The following is a 21,436-nucleotide window of genomic DNA, read 5'->3' as shown; positions in this document are numbered from 1 at the left end:
AGTACACAGTGTCTCCAAACACTTAATAGCTTAATAGTTTGTAGCTAAAAATTTACAGCCCTATAAAAGACCAGAAAGACAAAATCTTGAACTGTTAAAAAAAAGCCTCTCCAGGCTCCAATTTCTCAAGAAGTGCAGGTTACTATACCATCTATGAACCGCGACTCAAGTCAGCACTTTTCAAAGAATGTTACACCGCTCCCCAGAAATTACAGAAAGAATAATATGATTTAAAAAGATTTAAGCAAATGAGGGTCCATTACAGAAAAAGAACATCCTCAATGCGGCGTCTTCTTTCAGTCCGGCAACGTAATTGAATAAATCCTCACAAGAGCCAGAGTTCCCATAATGCGGTCTCAAGAGATGTTACACTTCGGTAACAGCTTCAGTATATTAGAAGGAAGCTAAGCAGGAAAGCATGTGCAGAATGTAGAAAAACTGGCTCAACCTGAGTTCAGGGCATTACTCGCACTCCTCGGCAGCCCAGAACAAAACACACATCAAGGCACAGTGGAAAAAATGACAAATGATATTCTTACCGTACATCGATTGTGATGTGGGGAGTTTTTCACTACAAGAACTGTATGATTCCTCAGAGCAGCTTCAGTTCCTCATTCAGACACGCCGCTGTGCTGAGAGGCACTGGAAACGTACACAAATCCAATCGCATATGCACACACACACAAACACACAGAGAGCGAGAGAGAGGAAGAGAGAGGCGAAGAGAGACAGAGAGAGAGAAAGCCCACTCTGGGATAAATGCCTGCACGTGTGCTCTGAGCTAAAAAGCATACAAACGTGCACCGTGATTGGTGCAAAGCGAGCCTCAACGCTGGAAATCACTCACCATGACACACGCTCTCTCACACACACACACACACACACGCCCTCCCTGCCATGCAGACACACTTGCGTACGAACGGGAGGCTAAAAGACAACGTCAGAGAGAAATCACGCCGTGATGACCTTGGATTTTCCCAGTTCTTCTGCAATAGCTTTCCTTGTCAACAGAGCAGTGCAGATATAAAGAACCAAACATGCAACTATGACCCTCACACTTCTCCTAAATCGGCTGCAGGAGGTAAAAAAAAAAAAAAAGCAGAACACGGATTGGAGAAATAGATATGACGAGTAGATAAGATAGATAGAAATGGAGAACACCTCTCTCTCACACAACCTCCTCTTTCCTTTGGTCAGTGTCCCACATTCCTTCCTCTTTTTCGTTACCATTACACAAAGCTTATGTGACTTACCGCCATCCTTATGCTTAACAATTAAGAATACATTTAATCTTCTCTGACTGTATTTCTACACAACACCTAATGTAAATATTGAAAAAAAAAAAAAGAAAAAGATAGCATTACATAACAAAGCACATTTTCCGCACCGATACAGACATGAGTGGAATGCAAACATTTGGATTCCATTCTTTAATTTTCGGTAGAACCATAAACGGTGAGGGTAATATGAAAAATCACCCTGAATTCTAAGGTTTTGCATGTCCCTCATGCAGTACAGTGAAAAATGCAGCCAGATGCTGCCAAACAAAACGTCTGTTGGCAACGCTACAAAATCAGGAGTTTGGTGCAATGCCAAAAATGAAAGGCATCAATAATGATCTTTTGAAAGGCAGCCACTGTGCAGCGGGAAAAAAAAACAGAAGTGATGTATCGGATTTCTTGACAAAATTAAACCCTTTCTATTTGGTTGATCTAAGGAATCTCTATCCCCACTTTAAAATATGCTCAATGTGAAATATGTTCAATAACACAATAGATCTGCCGTTAATACTGTGCTCAGACAGCTGTCACTGCGGGAAAGCAGTGGAAATATTACAGGTAATAGCAACATTTCTTTTTAGTTCAAAGAAAAGCACTAAGTTTATACACCAGGAGAACAGCTTTTGATGTTATTCCTGCACACCATTAATCAAGAGTGCACTGAAACACGTTAACTTACGAATAATTCATTCATTCATTTCAGAAAATGCTCCGTACGACAACAAAAGAAAGTCAGCAGATAGAACTGTGAATTTATTGAAGACAGCAAAAGATATAAAGTTAAAATATAAACACAGTCCTGCAAAGACTTTAGTTGGGGCAATTTAGTCCCAACTAAGACTTTAGTCGGAGTCAATGATGAGTGAGTTAGGTGGGGCACAGTCAGACCATTAATATAGACCATGTAACACCGACAGTGTGTTCTATGATTCAATCTACATAATACTGATTTTATTAATAAATGGATCAGCGTGATCTGGAGTGGTATCTGAGAAAAAAAAAAAGATCAGATAACATATAAGGCAGCGAGTTTTTTTCTAAAAACAAAAATATAGCTCACTAAAATACATTCAAGAGTTTCCTGTAAATTCACCTGAAAGTCAAACAACACAACGCTCAGTAATAAAAAGTTGCATTTCATTCTCACAAAGCATTTTACATGCTAAGATTCATAAGAGCACAATTTAAAGACAGAACCGTCCGAACAATCCACCGTTCAACCCCCCTTGCACAGTCATCAACTCATTAGTACTGCTACCCTCACAGCAAGAAAGCCTCCAGATTGAAGCTAAATTGTACCCAGGCTTTGTGTGTGCGGAGTATTAATGGTCTTCTAAAGCCTGCCCGCATTTCCTGTGAATTTTTCAGTTTCCTTCCACGGAGCAAAAACATGCATGAAAGGCTATTCAGTGACTTCCTGCTGGGCCAGTATGAACAGAGATGGGAATTTTAGTTCTCCGTTTTCTGAGAGAAAATGTATTGTTTTAATTTAGTTTGGATGACAAAAATGTATTTGAGTTCAAATTAGGTGACAATTTGAACTCAACTTCCATCCTTCTTATTGGCTCATATTTCAAGAGTCATTTTAGTTCTTGTTTAAACATTGGTTAAAAATTAAATCTGCAATAAGAACAAGATGGATGGATGGACCTCTTAGTCAGGGGGATAGGGAAAACGTTGTTCATATTGTATTATTTCCCATACCTATTCACACCCAACAAACACAATCAATGCTTTTCTTTCCTAAGACCCATACTGGGATATTTTCTATTATCTTAGCCAATGCTCCTGTAAGTTTGGAACAACTTGTGTGTTTGAATTTACAAGAAAAATAATTTTGTCTTAAGTCGCCAAGGGAGCAAAGAGCAAGAAAACAAGAGAAAAGTGCACCTGGATTTATTTTTTTACTACTTTCAATTAAGAAATTTTCTTTTAAAGCTTTCTTTCTCTATGTCCAAAGAGAACAATAGAAGTGGTGTTTTCTCTTACCCTTGCCAACGCGATGGTCCAGAAGGGTACGGCAGTCCAGTGCCAGCCTCTGAGTGGCTGGGACATCAGTTGCAGGCAGTGGCATAGTGGGCAATACACACACACTATTCTACTTTACCCAGACGCAGTAACTTAAAACACCAAAGCCAAAAATACTGATCTTAACCTGCAACAGATCTGCTATTTTAAGTCAATAGAAATTACGTTTTCTGACACAAATAAATGAGCTTTTTAGTTGCAAAAAGCACCACAACCAAACCATGCACTTTTTTCCCCCCCCCGACAAAACTAAACTGCAAAATCAAACTTCTGCAGAACACTTACAACCACCAAAAGCAAACGCATACACCATCAATCTCTAATGAATACCAACTTGCATGTCCCTGTCCTGAGGCTTCTTCGTAATTTATGTTAGCACAGTCAAGTTGTCCGCATTAACTAAGAGATTAGCAACAAATCCTTCAATAGCAGCTCCAGGCTCAGTGTGAATCTCGCTCATTAAAAAACATCTCACAGACACAATGGAGCTCACTATCCAACCACAAGGAGAAGAGGGTGGAGATAGGCTGGGAACGAGGGGCACCGTGGGACTGTCATTCAGTGAGTGGGTTTGAAGTTCATGGAATGTGGACTTGGATGTGATGTGGGTAGAAGTACAGGGAAAAAAATGTGCTAGAGTTTGTCCTGAGATGACTTGTATCATGCACACATCTGGAACAAGTTTATACTCGAAAAGAATAGGTGCTTTTTCCTTTCACCAGAAGCTGAGTAAATATTTTTATGGAAATTATATGACATATTTTTCATGCGGATTCGTTAAAATCTAACTCATTTCTGGTGCAGGTGTGAAGTTGACGAGAGTTACTCACCTGTCATGCTGGACTTCAGTCACAAGGCGGCGTTGCTAATCAAGCAGACGGAAAGTTGGGTTGCACCTCGGCTCTGGGAAGAGTGTCTGCCAGGGCTTCGAGAGTCAGGAAACCCGCCGGCTTTTTTTTTGGCCTGCTAATGTTAGTATGCCAAACTTAGCTAGAGCGTGAACAAATTTAGCTAACACCGCAATATCTTTTATATTAGTCGAAGCTATGAATTTTTGAGTTAGTCTTATAACTTTACTGAAATGCAACAAGTGAATTTAAAAGATAATTCGGACAGTAATGTTATGACAACGGATATACATTGCTAGAGGTTAGCTTTCCTTGCTATAACTTAAACATCACCGATTATATTGACTTGGTGGCTATGTAGTGTGAATGTTCACATGATATGTGAACAAAATATAAACCCCGTTCCTTATTTACACAACACTGTTCTAAGTTAACCTAACGTTTGTTTATGCTACTTGTTAAGCATGCTAACACCTTAGCTGTTTCTACTATAACGTTAATGAATGACAGCAAAACTGTTTCTTACCATTAAGCGAAAACAAAATCCTTAAAGCCTTTAGCATACAACGAGTTAATGAAGACCACGTTATTTAAAGTTAAATTATACCAAGGGGAATATTCATTTGGCTCAGGCCAGCGTTAAATCCCTTTAGCCCCGAGCAGATGACGCCTAGCTAACTGTGACAACCCACCAGGGGACCCCTTGGACACCACTTTGTTGTCATCAAGTTTGAACATAATTAGCTCACATCCTGTGTTGTCTGTCTGACAAAGCTGTTGACTTCATTAGTTGAATGTATGTACAAATAAGATGTTACAGAAATAACAATCGTCAGAATACTAATACATATTACATACAATTATTAAACATGGTTATGTGAATATTAATACAATTCTGAAAACACCCTCTTAAACAACACCCTCATACTGAAGAATTATTCCCAGAATAAGTACAGCAGTTCTGTGAGGTTCGTGTTCCGGTGAGTTTGCAGGATGATGAAGACTGTAGAGTACGCAAGTTTAAAGCAGGGTTAGATTTTAAAATAATATTCCAAGCTTCAAACATATCACAGTGTGCTTTTCAATCCATTGTCACAAAATATACAGAGTATGGCGCAACAGCAAGCTAAGGGTTGGTAAAATTAACTTAAAGTTTAATTACATTATTTTGTGTTGTAAAAGTGACTACTAAAAATCTTTACAACTTATTTGCAGACTTTTCTAGGCAACTTTATGGCTGTGACTGCACTGCTAACACAACCCCACAAACACAAAAGCTATTACCTATTATGAAAGTAGCACACATTGCTTGAATTCAGATGGAGAAACAAAAGATAACCCAAAAGTACTAAAAAAAAATGGCGAAAGTGTTGTAAAAGCTTAAATTCACTCAAAGAACAAAATAATGTGTTGGAGGATGGCTTGTTTTATTTTAGGGCCAAGATTATATGTCACACTTCCTGAAACTAATTTGTGAAATAATATCTAAATTAAATACATGGTGTGAAAAGTTGTGTGAATGTGAGTGGGATAATGCCACAAAAAGTGTTTAGAAAGACCGTGAAATCAAGCTAAACCTGTTACTTCAAATAGACCTTTCAAGACTCTGATTTGTCCTCAATTGATCTACACTTTATTTATAGCTACTATTTATAATCTGTGCTTTATCTAAGCAAAATAGAGCTTTGTTCAACTACTACTAGCACCCCCTTCCTAAGTTACCGCTTTGAGATTACTGCAATTTGACCCAGAAGTATGTAATGTACCGCATGCAGGACACAAAAGTGCTAAGAGTTATCATTGTTGCACTCCGGCGTACATAAATAGATGTGTGTCTGGTATCAGTGAGATTCTTGGCATGGATTCCCAGGCCATAGGATCAGTTCTGTTGTTGGTTTGGCTTCGGTGCAAATGAGAATTATCTAATTACTGGGCATCCAAAGCAGTTGGTCTTAACACTAAGCTGTATCTAGGCTTGTGCCCAAACCAGTATCACTCGTTGAATGAAACTGTGAATTAAATGCAAGCAGATGATCAACAGTAACAATCGGAAGATTTCAAATCCTAACGCGATATTCGCTGCTTTTCTCCTCCTCCTCCACAGATGCATCAAAAGGCTCTTCACTGCCTTGCATTGCTTTGTGAGTAGAAGACGATGGTTTGCATTTCAGTTGTGGTATAAGCTACGTGCTCCAGACCTGACGGCCAGCTATGTTTAGAAGCACAGTAATCGGTATGAAAGGTTTCAGCAACACAGCCGCACAGGGACAGATGGAAGCATATTAGATCAGCCTTAGGGGCTTTGAGTGTTGCCTGGAAACAATTAGCAGTTTAAAAAACTTTAAACAGCTTACCAACACCGAGACGCAGGAATTATGTGGCAAGTGAGAAAACGTGTTCCACAATACTCAGGACTGTTGCTCTGGATAATACAGATTTTATTTATGATACGCAGGAGACCTCAAGGCACCAAACCCTCTCGTTTATCTCCTCTTTTTCACAAACTGTTGAGATAAACTGTGTTCAATATTTTGTGACACAAGCATCTAATCCTAATTTTAGTTTTTCTTCGTGAATGTTTTTTTAATGATATTCATCTCCCTTTAGCCTTGTCTGATTTTGAAACATTAGAATCATGCATTTTTTTTATTATTTCACAAGACAAACCAACACAAACTAGGAGTACATTCTTCCACAATTGTTTTGCAATGTGGATAGATGGATTTTTATATGTAATAAAAGTTAAATAACCAGAGTTTGGATGTGGGGGGGGAAATAGTGGGGCACTTACATAGAAGGCATAAACAGTGCTGGATTATTATTACAATGTGTAAAATTTTAAATTGGTTTGGATTAGTTATTATTATATGACGCACAAAGCAGAGGCTTAGCACACAAAATCCTAAAGAGGCATCTTTATTAGCCAAATGAATCGCTGCTTTTACCTTTAAAACAACCTGTTTTAAGAGAACATATAACAGGTAGTTTCATTTTCACCTGCATGCAGCCGAATCCCTTCTGGGTGCTGCAGAGGTGGTGGGTGAGTCAGCCTGGCTGTTTTTTTTTTTTTTTTGCGCTGGCAGATTCTAAAGACCTTTTGGCAGTGTTTTTATTTGTATACAGCCTGTAATTGTACAGACAGATCCTGCAGTAAGCAAGGGGGCAGAAGCAGTGTGTGTGAGGCGTCGCCTCTGTGACACAGTGGGAGCGAACTATACGTGAACAAGACTGGATGGAAAGAGAGTGATGAATAAGGTTTTGTTTTAATGCTATTGACATAAATAGATTTGTTTTGATTCATTGATGTGTCGGTGCCGTCTTAAATAGATGAGAGTGTTGCATTTATTCCTGGCCCCGTCTTGAGGACAGTGAACTCAGCTTTGCAGGGCAGCGAGAGTGGCTGCTGACTAATTAATCCTCTTAGTGTTCTTCACTCCGCAGCTTCGCTCTGTGGCAGTTGTTGACTTCATTTCAAAAGCGTCCAGGTGGTGACCTACAACTTAGCGCGAGCGAGTTCACGCATCTTTGATGGGAAGATAACGTTAGTGCAGGGGTCCTCGTTACCTCAGGATTTACACAATTTTTTTTTCGTTTCCTTGTATGGGATACATCTTTATTATGATATCTGTCTACAATTGCTGTGCAATGGAGTCAGCAGAGGTGGATTATGACAAGTTGGTTACATCTATCCTAGGACAAATGCTGGATTTGAGGAGTGGGGGCATAATATGTAAAACAAAAGAGGTTAGTACTCTACATGATACAAATTATACAGAATAGTTATAAAAACAGTATACAGGACTCCAACTTTGAAACAAACACGTATTGGTAACTGACAGACTCGAGTAACTAAACACGATTCACAAAGACAAACTGCTTGTTCCCACTTTTATTTCCTTGTTTTTTTTAAATGCCCAGATGACAAAGCATTTGTTTTAAACATTTTTTTTTTTTTTACATCCAGCCTGTTGTGTGTGTGTGGACACATAATCTTAGAGAGAAGGAGATTGGTGACAGTGGACTTTTAGACGCTTGGAATGCGGTCAAGGAGGACCTGGAGGAGTTTAACTCTCCATAAACCAGCTCAGAGCTAATTCTGGCTACCAGATCATTCAGTTGAAAGCTGCCTTCCTCGTGGCGCACACTTTGTCAACATGTGGAGCCAAACAAATGTTATTTTGAGTGTTTGCTGCATACCCAAATCTGCCTCGGGAATCTCAAAACAAATCAAGTAGATTATAAATGCTTGGTGTTTTGTAGTTGGTAGAAGAAGGTATAAAAACAAGAGCTAAATCTGAGCTATAATTAACATTACCTTGTTATCTTTAGAATTTAATTTAAGAAATTATGTATTCCTTTATTACCTATTCATAAGTACTAAAACTGTGTTGCAGTTTTGGAGATATAATAAAAGTAAATTGTTTTAATGAAAGTGGAAAAACTGAACTAAATATATCTCTTACAGTGGGTAATATTAGTGGGTGCTATCAAGGCTCATCGGGGCTGCAAAGCTCCACTTTAAATCCTAAAGCTTTGTTCAGATATGCATGAACAGAAATGTTGAAAAGATTTCAGTTCCTTTTCCGATTTGCAATGATACAACAACCAGCTTCAGTGATTTTCTTAAAAACAGGAAATGACAAGTTGGAATTTATTTCAGAGTTTGTCTCATATAGACATACATTCCCAGTAATACTTGGTTACATGTTCCTTACTAAGCTGCAACTCTACCCTAGCTTATTGTATCACCAAGACCATGGCATAATTACAGGTGGATGTTTGACTGATGTGCTTGTGAGATATGATTAAGATTAACATGCTTTATTTGTCCCAAACCAGTTCTAATTTAAAAATAGTTTGTCTTTATTTATCATTAGCTTGAATCAAAAGCAATGCCCGATTTTCATTGCTTAATTTTAAGTAATTGTTTTTATTATTATTGTGAGCATGGGTTAATTATCATGTGGCAAGACCAAGTTTTAATCAAATGGCTATTGACTTGAGGTGATATTGAAACATTTGGAAGTAGTCCTTCATTTCAATTTTTCCACCTAGATTGTGCAATGCACAATTGAAGGTTGGTGTTTTCATGCTTGACAGTTGGTAAAGTATTCTTAGGTATAAATGTCTAAATAGACACAAGGAACCATCAGAATACATCCAGTAAATTTTGAATTTGTGCACATATTTTGAAGAATGAATCAACACAAATTGTATATTGGATAATCATTCCACCCCAGAAAAACAGTTGTTCAAATGCACCATTAAAAGCCAAAGACATGAACAACACGGTTTATGTTAGATTAGGAACCTTACGCTATCTGTGAAACATGGGTTTGCTGCATGAGGTCCAGGACAGATTACGATTGATGGAACCTGCGTGTATTTGGATAACGCTTAGATATCAACAAACAGGTATACAACTTGGACAAGTGCTGAGTGGTTAAGAACAAAAACAGTTCTTCTCTATAGTCAACTCTAAGCACTGACCCGAATCCAATTAGAAAGGTTAAGTGTGAGTCTGAGTTGAAGAGTCTACGAATAACATTAGTGTCTCAAAAAACACTTTAGCATCCTGGAAATAAAGCTTCTCTGCACATAGGAATTGGTAAAAAAAAAAAAAAAAAAAAAAAAAGACAAGATCCACATATTATTTTTCTTAATTCAAGTCATTTTTCTGAAGAAGTTCGGTATGTAAATGTAGCAGATTTGAGCAAATTAACAAATTCCAATGTAATTGCAGTAAAAACGGTATCACATTTTTCATTAAGTTGAATGTTCACTTCTGATTTTTCTCCTTTCCCCTGGTACACCTCAAGTCTGCAGCTTCTTGCTGATCTAAGCCCAACGGGTGATGCCAGCTCAGGTCACCATGGTGACCTTTGCTGACACCAGGCAGGTCTCTCCGATGGAGCTTCATGAACCTCCATGTCTGAGTGGCACTCTGTCTCCTGGGCTCAGGCGGAAAAAGATGCTGTGGCAGAACGCGGTGAAACACATCATTACCCAACAAGAGCTCAGCTCTCAGGTGATTCACAGTTCAATCTAAACCTTAGTTTTTCTGTATTCTAGTTGTTGATTGGAGTGGAGTAACGCTAATTCATTATTCCACCCAATTTGAGTCTTGTAATAAAATAGAGCCTCCACGTGACGCTTCACAGTCGAAACCGTGAAAATGTGCCAGTTATTTCATTCACTTTCCTTAGAATATGACAAAAGTAGACCAAATATAATGAGAAGAAAAAAATTTAAAACCATGTTTTCTTTCTCTCTAGTAAAGCCATTTTCCATTGCAAACCACTGATTTCCTTTTTTTGTCATCAGGTGGGTGTGGAACCAGCTCGCAAAATCTTTGTGACCGATACCTACATAGATGAGATCAACAAACAAATCCGCAGCAAGGCCTCCCGTGGAGTCACAAAACGCCGCTCCTCCACATTCAAAGTCCACAGTCGAACCTCCACCAGCACGCACGGCAGCATCAGGGTCCCAACGCAGCACTACACCAGCGACGCTGACTTCTTCGTGCACTGGTGCAACACTGTTCACAGCGTTTACATACCCATGCTGGGGCACACCTTCAAATCCCGCGATCTGGAGAAACTCTACCAGCAATACTCCTCCCACCAGAGGAGAAACTCTCTGGCCGTCACCAATGTAATCGATGCAGTGACTAAGCTCCACATGTTGGTCCTGTATCTGGCACTGGCCCCGGATGCTGTTACGGATCGTTTGCGTGGCTATTTGACTGGCATCTTCATGGTGCTAGCTATAGCGCTTTGCATACTAGTGTTAACCTGCAAAGACTCCATGTCCCCACAGTGGCTCCATTATGCTGGCATTGCAAGTTGGCTGTCACAGACCACACAGATCCTAGGGGGCCTGGCCTATGGACTAGAAAAAGACCCATCATGGTATATTTTGTTCACACTGTTTGCAACATACACACTGCTGCCATTACCTCTGCTGTGGGCAATGTGTGCTGGCTTCCTCACCCCAATACTGCACATTTTGATGGAGATATGGTTCCACTACAATGATGCTTTGCTTTTGAATAAGGTAAGTAAAGCAAATGTGAAAAGATTAGTTTTCAAAAAAGGAAAATCCTTCTGGAAACTCACAAGAAAAAAATGACAACAGGGTTTCAGGTGTGCTGGACAAGGTTGCGGGAAATGGCTAAATAAAATTTGTCTCTTTTTGTTCTTACTTTGGGTTTATTTCGTCTTGTTGTTAGCCTAGTTATTTCTTTCAATCATTTTTAATCCAAGTGTTCTTGATTTTATCGTTTGAAATAAAATTTAACACTCTAATTCCAGGTGTTTGCCAAAGGCCTGCTGTACATGGGCATGAACACAGCTGGCTTGTTCATCCACTATCTGACTGACCACGCCCAGCGGCAGGTTTTTCTGGAGACGCGGCGCTGCATTGAGGGTCGCCTCAAACTTGAGCAAGAGAACCAAAGACAGGTTGCAAAGTGACAAAAAAAAATCACACGTTATTAATTTCTCAATTTTTTTATTTTCATTCAACCTTTTAGATAACATCAATCTTTTAAATTTTTCTCCTGTGATTGTCCTTGAATTACCAGTCATTGATTACTTCCTCGTGTTGTTGCCTCACAGGAGCGACTGGTCCTGTCAATCCTCCCTCGCTTTGTTGCTTTAGAAATGATTGCTGACATGAGCTCCATGGAGAACGAACTCATCCCGCACGAGTTTTATAAGATCTACATCCACCAGTACAAAGATGTCAGGTACTTAGACTGGCACGCGTTTGTGATTGTGGATCTGCGATTCATGACCTTTACGATGGTAGACCTCTTGATTACCACCCATATTAAAGCAAATTAGGATTTAAAGGTGATTAAATGTTTAAATCGTCCTTTGAATTCTATTCTTGTTTCTGTCTTCTCTCTAGCATCCTTTTTGCAGACATTAAGGGCTTCACCCAGCTGTCTATAAACCTGTCAGCCAAGGAAATGGTTCTAACCCTTAATGAGCTCTTTGGACGCTTTGACCGACTTGCTGAGGTTAGAACTTGCATCATTTCTCTGTGATCTCTCATATTCATCTGAGAATAATCAATCTGTTACATATTCATTTCTTCTCTCTTTGTAATGCTCACCTATTGACGTCTAATCTTGTTTTTAATCTCTAGAAAAACAAATTAATTGCAGTTAAAGAACAAATATTAACCTTGTTTTACTCATGTGTTATGCCCTAATATTTCCTAATGCTTAAACTATATATCTTTTTCTGCTGGCTGTATTCTAAAAAGCTCTTCTTTTATATCTTATCACAGGAGCATCACTGTTTGCGGATAAAGATACTGGGAGACTGTTACTATTGTGTTTCAGGGGTACCGGAGCCGCAGCTTGCCCATGCACGTTACTGCGTAGAAATGGGCCTGGCTATGATCAGCACAATACGGTTAGAGTTAATGTCCTTACAGAAAGAGAGTGATATACAATGAGGCTACGTACCTGGATTGTGTGAATAAATGAAAACACAAACGCTGGTTCCTTTGAACAGGCTCTCAAGATTGCTCAGAGTTTTGGGATCTTTTATGCTTTCTTCTTTTTGACTTGTTCAACTAGTTTCTTTCCAGTTAAAATCTATTTGGTCCTAATGTTTTATCTAATCTAATCAGACCAGAGTAAACAATCCCCGTTCAAGTTCAAGTACCCAGTGAGCTGTGGGCTTGATTTTAGTAGTGAAGTTTCATAAAATCCACAAAGAAATTTGATAATAATGTGAGAAAGGCCTCAAAAGTGCCTCATTTGATTCTTGTCTTTTAAAGTAATTTTATCTTCTTTTTTTTTTTAGATCTTATATTTTGGTAATAATATTAGTGAGGAAGATTCTTGTCCAAAAAATACAAATACACCCTACTGAAGGAGAGGAAACACTTTTTTTTTTTTTTTTTTTTTTTACATAAAGTGCTTTAAAACATCTGAGCTGTTCAGAATGTGCAACTGACAGCATCGTTCATCGTAGACCAAGTTCAGTTTGCTGCTGTAAGAAAAATGCCAGATGTAATTTTCAACCTACACTGAGCACCTCTGTGACAGAGCTGTTCTGAACACAGAGAGGACGCATCTCTTCTGCTCCTCTCTATTAGGGGGGCGCCGATGACGTTAAAAGGAAATGCCTCTAAAAAAATTACTTAAACCTCTAAAACAGTATCAGGTGATGCTTGATCGTGAGTTTTATAGTTGTTGGGATCAGTAAAGTTTCTTTAATTGCTTTAAAAATGCCAGACTTGTCCAGAAGCAGCTCAACTTTGACTTGGACATGAGGATCGGTATCCACTCCGGCTCCGTCCTCTGCGGGGTGCTGGGCTTGCAGAAATGGCAGTTCGATGTCTGGTCCTGGGACGTGAGCATCGCCAACAAGCTGGAAGCGGGAGGAATACCTGGGTGGGTGTACCATGAATAAGCACAGAGAAGCACCTGAATGGTCACGTTTGACATGTGATGCGTAACCCGTGTTTGTTTCTTGTCACTTATCCAGACGTATCCACATCTCCAGGGCCACCCTGGATTGCCTGGGAACCACATACGAGACGGAGGACGGCCACGGCCGTGACAGGAATGAGTTCCTGCGAAAACACAACATTGACACCTTCCTTATTTGTCCTCAAGAAGGCAGGAACCAAGACCACCATCCCGAGCCCATAAAAGTCCAGAAGAGCAGTCGGACGTGGAACCCAGAGATCCCTTTTGGTCATGCCATCGATATGAACTGCGTAAGTGTAGGGACACAAAACAGATTCGAGGAGTTTACATTTATGTGCTTGTTATTTAGCCTTTTATTCGCTTCAGTCTTTTTTGATGTTGTTCCTCTACAGATTCTGGCCTCTTTCACCAACGGCTCTCTGCCCAGCTTATGGCAGTGCACCTCCAGAGAGATAAACAAACGCATCAAACACGCTATCGAGGTCCGAAGCAGTGAGCGCATGCGCAAGGAGCACATCACTGCGCTGACCCTGGTGTTCAAAGACCCACACATAGAGAACAAGGTACAGCATGTAGTTGCAGTTCATAATCAGTCTATGGAGGTAAAGTACTTCTTCTTAGTATTAAGAAATGATTGTCGCAGATTTTTCTAAATAGTTTAAATGAACTAAAACAAGTTACTTTCTTGTATTTAGTTCTCCCAGATCAGAGATGAAATGTTTAACTCCAACATGGTGTGCTCCTTCATCGTGCTCCTCTTCCTCATGGCTGCCCAGGCCGTCATCCCTACTCCCAGGTGGAAAGATGCTGAGTTGTTTAATGTTTTTTTTTTTGTGTGTGTGTGTGTAATGCAGGAAGCGTGAAGGATTAGAGTTGCAGACTATTAAAGATATGGAGCAGAAATATTTGACAGACTGTTTAACAGACTACCAGCATTTAAGACATATGATGACGTCTCAAAAAACAGCTGTGAGATAAAGAGTGAACTAAAAAAAAAGACATAAGCAAAACTATACTTTTTAGAATTGTTCCCAAGTAGGTAAAACTTTGAGTGAAAAAAAATAAAAACAATCAAATACAGAATGCATGGGAAGGAATGACAGGAAATGACCAAATTGTGTTGCCATTCTGTCCAATTTTCTGTCCTGGATTAACATTTTTCCTCCTCTTGTCCCTGCTGGGTGTTCCACCTGCAGACTGTTCCCCGCCGTCCTCCAGTTTTCCCTCTTCCTTCTTGCCTACTTGCTGCTGCTGCTGGTTGCCCTTGCCGAGGAGTTCAAGTGGACTCCAGCCGCTTTGCAGACGTTCTGCTGCTGGATCCACGAAAACAACAGCGCCCGAAACCTCCTCACTCTCACAGCCATCGTCGCCAACTTTGGCTTGGCTTCGACTGACTTGGTGAGAGTTGGAATTTGCACAAGGGCTGAGAAAATTAACACACTTTTTGTTCATCTGCTTTTTTGATTGCCAGATTTACACTGTAGTTTTATTAAAATAAGGCATTTATTTGACACGTGTATGTTCGCAAGTATAGTACATATTTTAAATTATGACAGCTTGTTTGTTGCTGCCACCATGTGGCCACAGATCTCCTGCTGCAATGAAGCCAAAACAGTTCAGCACTTTGTTTTGCAAATATATGGAATAATATAATTCAAACAGATCACGGAAAGTGAACGTTTTTTTTTACGTTGTGTGTCGCATCTAGGTGTGGTGTGTCCTAACAGCCTCTGAAGAAGCTGACATAATGGAGAAGAAGAGCCCAGGCTCACATTCAGTCTCCGTCTGCGCCTATCCTGAGGTAGAGACAGAACGGTTTCATTTCATCATGTTTCACATACTGGTCACATCACATTTTATTTTCTTTAACACATTTTCAAAAAGGTATTTTTCTAGGCAACCTATAGTGCAGTCCACACTCTTTGGCCCTCGGGATAAAGACGTGCAACATTTCTTTCTACATGGTCTCTTCTATGTTTCTTCAGTTTTTATATCACATTTGGGTAATTGCAAACGCCCTTTAGTGACCAGCTTTCCATTTTTTGGCAAAGGCAACAACATTTTTATTTAAAACTGTCTAGTACTTGAAGGACCTCATGATGTCTTGATCTTTAATAACATTTCCCAGAGCTTTGGAATAGAAATAGTCCCACAGCATTACACATCCTTTACTGTGCTCAACAGCGGGCATGAATTACTTTCCCACATATTCACTCTTTGCTTCAGCACAGATGCAACCAAAGTGTTTGTACGACGGTGCTACAAAAAGTGCACATGCGAAGACAAAAAATGTGTTTATTGAAGGAAATAAGGTAACTTTATTGGCAAATAGATATGACTTGTTCTTGAAAATCTCAATAGCCTCATTTTTATTAGTTCCTGTCAGGGTGGTAGTCATGTGAGTTTATTTACATTTGTGATGGTAGGACAGAAGTTGTTTGATTTTTTTTTTCTTTTCTTTTTTTTTGCCATGGGATTCTCCCAGACAACTGACTGGCAAATAGAAATAATATTTATTTTATGTAATCTTGGGGCCCCAAGACTCTTCTATAAAAAAAAAATGTATTGTGTTTACCATCCTACCTTCATGTAATCCGCCAACGTAATGGTAGGTGGGTTGGAGAAGTCCTCCACTGCATTTACACTGTTGTGGAACTGAAAGTCCTGGATTACTTAGAAAAAGTTCCTAAATACTGGTTAACTTAAAGGAAGATATTTATTCAAGACTAAATTAAAAAAGGCTTTAGCTTCTATCTTATCGAAGGACTTTTACGCGTCTCCAACGGAATTTTCAATAAATGTGGAGAGAGCTGTACATAACTCTAGATTAAAAACTTCCTATCCTCTCTGCTACTTCCTCGTCCCTTTAGATCTTCGTGCTGAGCGGCGTGGTCGCCATGGTGACGTGCGCCGTGTTTCTGCGCCTGAACTCCCTGCTGAAGCTGGCGGTGTTGCTGCTGGTGGTGATGGTGTACTCCTACCTCATACACCTCGCCTTTGTCACGCTCACACGCAGCGACGCCCAGCACAGGTCAGTTGGTTTTCGCTCGATTTTACGTTTTGCCAACGAGCCAGTCCGTTCCAATGCAAGATGAATTTGTAACTTTTTTTTTTTATTCCTCTCTGTTATTTCAGGTCCCACTGTATCAGGAGAAAATGGATTTCCATTCTTCTCATGGCGATGTTTATTGTAGCTGTCTTCTACAACGGGCGGCAGGTATTTGTGAGCTGATCGCTTTCTCCGTATTCCCTGTTCAGTGTGTAGCCGAGTCATCTTCATGTTTCCAACCTGCATTCCAGAGTGGATGGTGACTCTGCCTCTGTTTGCGTTCCAGTGGGAGGCCACCGCCAGACTGGACTTCTTGTGGCGTCTGCAGGCTCAGCAGGAGGTGGAGGACATGAGGGAGCTGCGGGAACACAACGAGTGTTTGTTGCACAACATCCTGCCCTTGCATGTCGCACAGCATTTTCTGGAGCGCAGCAGACACGATGAGGCAAGGGGTGGCATCTCTTCCCAGAGGCCGCAGAGTCATTTTAAGGCCCATTCCGTGAATGCACAACCTGGGCTAGCGCTGAATGATAAATGCAGACTCACCGATCGGGCTTTTTCTGGCCGATACCGATGTCTAGTTTTTTTGTTGTTTGTTTTTGTTTTTTTAAGTAGAGATTATTCAGATTTTACCCGACTCCGATCTTTTGTATTATAAAGGCTAAACTTTCTTTGAGAAAGGGGGAAACGTGCAGCGAGTTCTTTGATAGAGGTGATGTTTATGACTTTTCACAAAAAATGTAGGAATCACAAGATCATGCTGATTATGTTCCAAATTTTAATAACGCCCCCCCTCGTCACCCCCCGCGCAAAAATTGTTGGTTGTTGTGCTTATTGACCAAAACTGGTTCCATTTAATGAGTAAAGGAAAAATCAGCAATCAGAGGAAAATCGGTTTCTTCAGGTCTCCAGCTGTTTGATCGATTAATCTCAATTAATGTGTTTGTCACAATTTTCCACTGTAGGACCTTTACTCCCAGTCCTACGATGAAGTGGGTGTCATGTTTGCTTCTGTTGCCGGGTTCGATGAGTACTTTGAGCAGAAGGAGGTCAAACATGAAGGAGTGGACTGCCTCCGACTGCTGAACGAGATTATAGCTGGCTTCGATGAGGTGAGCATGCAGCAGGAGACCACGGGATCTGTATTAGTCTGCCTCTTGGAGTAACTGCTATGTGCGTGGCGAAAAAAAAATAAAATAAAAAATCCAGAAATAATTACAAAGCATAGATGTGAAAAGTTACGCTTTTGCTCTGTTGTTTATTTCTTCTAACAAGCTATTGGAGGAATCTTTTTTCCACTACGTGGAGAAGATCAAGACAATCGGAAGCTGTTACATGGCGGCGTCTGGTTTAGCTCCAAACAAACAGGTGAGATTTTACACTTTCATGGTTTTGCCTAAAACAGAATCGGTACTCCAACATTTCCATTCTGTTTTTAGTAAAAACAGAAAGTAAGACAGAATGACTGCCGTGACTAACATGAAGTGTATACAAACTTTTTCCACTGTTCTACATAACTGTTTGGATCATCAGATTAAGTTTTTTTTTTTTTTTATCTCTGGTACATGATTTGGCTTCGCAGGCCCGCATCAGTCCGCTTTTTTTTTTCCTAGGGATCGTTGGATGAGTGGAATCACCTGAGCGAGCTGGTTTTGTTTGCTTTGGCGATGCAGGAGATTTTAAGAGAGATAAACAACCATTCTGCCCAAAGCTTTGAGCTGCGTGTGGGTAAGTAACTGAGCCCCTACATGTAGCTCCTTTCACCCCTGTTAAAGAGAGCTAAAAAAAAGCCTAAAAATGAACTCAACTTTACCATATGCTAAGACAAAAACTTACAATTTAGAAACGTTTATGGTGAAAACAAACCACCACACACTATCATGAAATAATAGTTGGGGTTTTATTGTTTAGTCTTTTAGCACCTATTTTTCTTTTTCCTTTAAAGACATTTCTAACATATCTTATGCTCTCTTTCTGCTCATGCCACAGGTTTTCTATAAGTCTTAGGCCTAAGTACTGAGATGACTATGGAAGATGACTCACTTTATGTCTGTCTTACTTATTTGGCTAAATCAATTGATGACGGCTTTTCACTTTTCTGGCAGAAGCCACCAGATTTCTATTGAAACTTTTCAAGATGCCAAGCAGCCCAAGAAGGTCTTAGAGGGCTATGGACAAGAAACTGTGATGTCCTTGTTGTGATGCATTTGGCCACAAACCTCCAGCCAAATACTTAATTAACACTGGACTCGTCCAGGTATCGCCCACGGACCGGTGATTGCAGGTGTGATCGGTGCCAGCAAACCCCAGTATGATATCTGGGGATCGACAGTGAATTTGGCCAGTCGCATGGACAGCACAGGTGTGAGCGGACGCATCCAGGTTCCTGAGGCCACCCGCAAGATCTTGGCAGAATGGGGATTCGTTCTGCAACTTCGAGGAGAGATATTTATTAAGGGGGTAAGATAAAGTGACTCATGGAGACAGTAAGTCATGTGAAGGCAATTTTAGGTCATTTCCAGGCTCAGTTGGGTATAAAAATATTTGAATTCACACTAGGAGCTTTCTAAAAGCAGAAACTTTCATACTATGCGACAATATTCACAAAAAAAATTTTCACATTTTGAACTGAACATGAAATCTCTGTAGCATACACAAATATTTGTGGTTCTAACATAAGATGTAGGAAAAAATAAACCTCAAAAGTGATGAATACTTTTGCAAGACTTCGCTTTTATAAATAAATATACCTTAGAAAACTGCTTTGTCTGTGACTTGAAAACGATCCTTTGCATTTTACCTCTCCTCTTGATGCCTTAGGTGAGTGAATCCCAGGGGAAAGTCCGTACATATTTCATAAGCACCATGCGCAGCAAGAGGGGCAGAGTTGGAGGAGAGAAGTGTTCAGGGACCCGAGCGGGAGGTCGCATGACCCTGGCCGGAGTGGTGCACGGCCTCATCCAGGCCAGGCACAAGGAGAAGATGAGAGAAGCCAATGGGAACTTTGGTTTAACCCCCTGCAAACTGCAGTGCTGAGTGCTGCAAGAAATAAACCACATGGTCCACAAATGGTGTTTCTCCAAGTTTACAGGACATAGTAAAAACTTGCCAAAAATCCTTGTTCCGGTTTCGTCTGCACTCCTCCGACTGGGGAAGTCCTTTGTGACTTCTTAGTCTGTGTGGTTTAGGTTCAGAGTGGTGTTTTCTGAACATTGCTTTGAAATGAACTTGAAGACATCTTTTATGCCATTTTGTTTAGTTAAGGAAAAGCCAACGATTCTTTGCTGGAACAATATTCTGGCTAGATGACAGACTTTTGAGCCAAAACACAGAATACCTCAATAAGACCAGCTCAAATGGCCTATTAAACTGTGAACAAATGTTTTTACTTCTTTGTTGCTCACCTATTTAGTACTGTTAACAGGTACATTATGTGTATTCATGTTATCTCCTGTTTGGTTTTTCTCTTTTTTTTCTTTTTTTTTGTCTTTGTATGAATTAAAAACTCATGTAACTCTTCTCTTCTTGCAAATGAAAGTACAAAGAACGTAATTTGTTTAAATAACCATATATTTTATATCAAGTATGTGCTTGCTATTTTGTGCTCTTATTGTGCAGTTATAATAAGTAATATACATATGTTTTTTTAAAAGAAAAAAGTTCTTTTCATTTTACAGATATACATTGTACTTATTTTTTTTTATATAATTTCAGCCAATAAAATGGGCAAAAGAGAATTTGTGTCTCCTGTTTTTTGTTTGTTCAGGTTTTATGGGGGGATTTTTTTTTTGTGTGTGTGCTTATATTAGTTTGTGTACTACTGAGATGTTATTAAAACTCATTTCAATGTTTATGTAATTTCTTCCTCCAACTTAGTACCAGTCTTAAATTATTTTTTATAAAGAAATCCTCCAGAAAATTTGCTTCAGGATTTAAGGTTAATCTTAAATGAGAGTGTGGATTATAAATCCAATACCATTAACATGTAGAAGTTCTTTTTTTCTCTCTTAAATTTTATCAGAGCACTAGCACTAGATTTGTGTAAAGAAATCGTATTGTGTATTAGTGAAATACTGAGCTCGACTTTTCTGCATCTCCATTAGTCATGACTGCAGCTACCGCGGGTATTCGCTGACAATCGTCTATTTCGAAGATGGTTCACTTGCTGGTATAAAGACTGTAATCACAAAAGATAATAGCTAAAGACCTAAGGAACTAAGGTTCAGACCAGCAGATTTCCCCCAGAATATAAAATACAGAGACGTGAAATAGTCTGAAAACAATACAAATTAGTTGATGTGAAATAAGATTTGTTAGGGAACAACAACAGGAGTTAATACTAAATAATAAAGATATACAACAGTTAAAGATTACCTGACGCAGTGTGAACACATAAATGAAAGATGCGGAAACAGAAAGATGGTAGAGTAATAAAATGTGAAATACACAGAAAAATCTTCAATAAAATATACCAAAAAAAAAAATACATATATACATTTATATTTATACCCCCCATTACTATGATGCTCCTAAATAAAATTCTGTGCAACCAGCTGCATTTAGTTGTCATATAATTAGTAACTAGAATGTGCCTTTGTGCAGTTTTACCTCAGTAACCTCACCTTCACATAACTACTGTTATGTGAAGACTTCAAGAGGTCTTTTTTAGACAATATTATTGAACAGGCAGCGTCAGGAAGACCAAGGATACACCAGACAGGTCAGGGATTAAGTTGTAATCGAGAAGTTTTCAAACTTTGAATCTATGACAGAG

General features: G+C 39.6%; 2 protein-coding genes across 10 annotated transcripts in view; one reads left to right on the top strand and one right to left on the bottom strand.

Annotated features, from left to right (window-relative positions):
* efr3bb (EFR3 homolog Bb (S. cerevisiae)) overlaps positions 1–4,228 on the bottom strand; it is a 28,115-nt gene extending 23,887 nt beyond the window's left edge. The window contains exons 1-2 of one of the 4 annotated variants that reach the window (XM_016671932.1): positions 848–1,113; positions 540–642 (exon numbers count right to left, since the gene is read on the bottom strand). In XM_016671932.1, the coding sequence (XP_016527418.1) occupies positions 540–546 (7 nt within the window). In that variant the 5' untranslated portion in view covers positions 547–642; positions 848–1,113. Of the gene's footprint in view, positions 1–539; positions 1,114–3,269; positions 3,445–4,138 lie in introns of those variants that run through there. The other 3 variants (XM_007552843.2, XM_007552842.2, XM_016671931.1) reach the window with 3 other exon arrangements.
* Positions 3,783–20,399, top strand: LOC103138590 (adenylate cyclase type 8). 6 transcript variants are annotated; one of them, XM_016671928.1, is made up of 21 exons: positions 3,783–3,869; positions 9,976–10,184; positions 10,481–11,215; positions 11,473–11,622; positions 11,779–11,909; positions 12,074–12,185; positions 12,458–12,585; positions 13,416–13,574; positions 13,669–13,903; positions 14,006–14,176; positions 14,309–14,409; positions 14,810–15,011; positions 15,322–15,414; positions 16,484–16,644; positions 16,749–16,830; positions 16,949–17,107; positions 17,628–17,774; positions 17,938–18,030; positions 18,276–18,390; positions 18,920–19,122; positions 19,483–19,698. In XM_016671928.1, the coding sequence occupies exons 2-21, from the start codon at positions 10,011–10,013 to the stop codon at positions 19,696–19,698; spliced, it is 3,567 nt and encodes a 1,188-aa protein (XP_016527414.1). In that variant the 5' UTR covers positions 3,783–3,869; positions 9,976–10,010. The 6 variants fall into 6 exon arrangements, with proteins under 6 accessions (XP_016527414.1, XP_007552907.1, XP_007552909.1 ...); XM_007552845.2 differs by lacking the exon at positions 3,783–3,869 and adding an exon at positions 4,191–4,279; XM_016671929.1 differs by lacking the exon at positions 3,783–3,869 and adding an exon at positions 4,288–4,457.
* The last annotated feature ends 1,037 nt before the right edge of the window (positions 20,400–21,436 follow it).

This window comes from Poecilia formosa, unplaced genomic scaffold (genome assembly GCF_000485575.1).
Source record: "Poecilia formosa unplaced genomic scaffold, Poecilia_formosa-5.1.2 Scaffold53, whole genome shotgun sequence".
Classification (NCBI taxonomy): domain Eukaryota; kingdom Metazoa; phylum Chordata; class Actinopteri; order Cyprinodontiformes; family Poeciliidae; genus Poecilia; species Poecilia formosa.
Note: the sequence above shows the minus strand (reverse complement) of the source record. Positions and strands in the feature narration are given on the sequence as shown.

Coding starts and splice junctions, on each gene's coding strand:
- LOC103138590 (XM_016671930.1), top strand. CDS start 10,011: ATGCCAGCTCAGGTCACCATGGTGACCTTTGCTGACACCAGGCAGGTC. Junction 11,910..12,073: donor CACCAGTACAAAGATGTCAG/GTACTTAGACTG, acceptor TCTTCTCTCTAG/CATCCTTTTTGCAGACATTA. Junction 14,177..14,308: donor ACCCACACATAGAGAACAAG/GTACAGCATGTA, acceptor TCTTGTATTTAG/TTCTCCCAGATCAGAGATGA.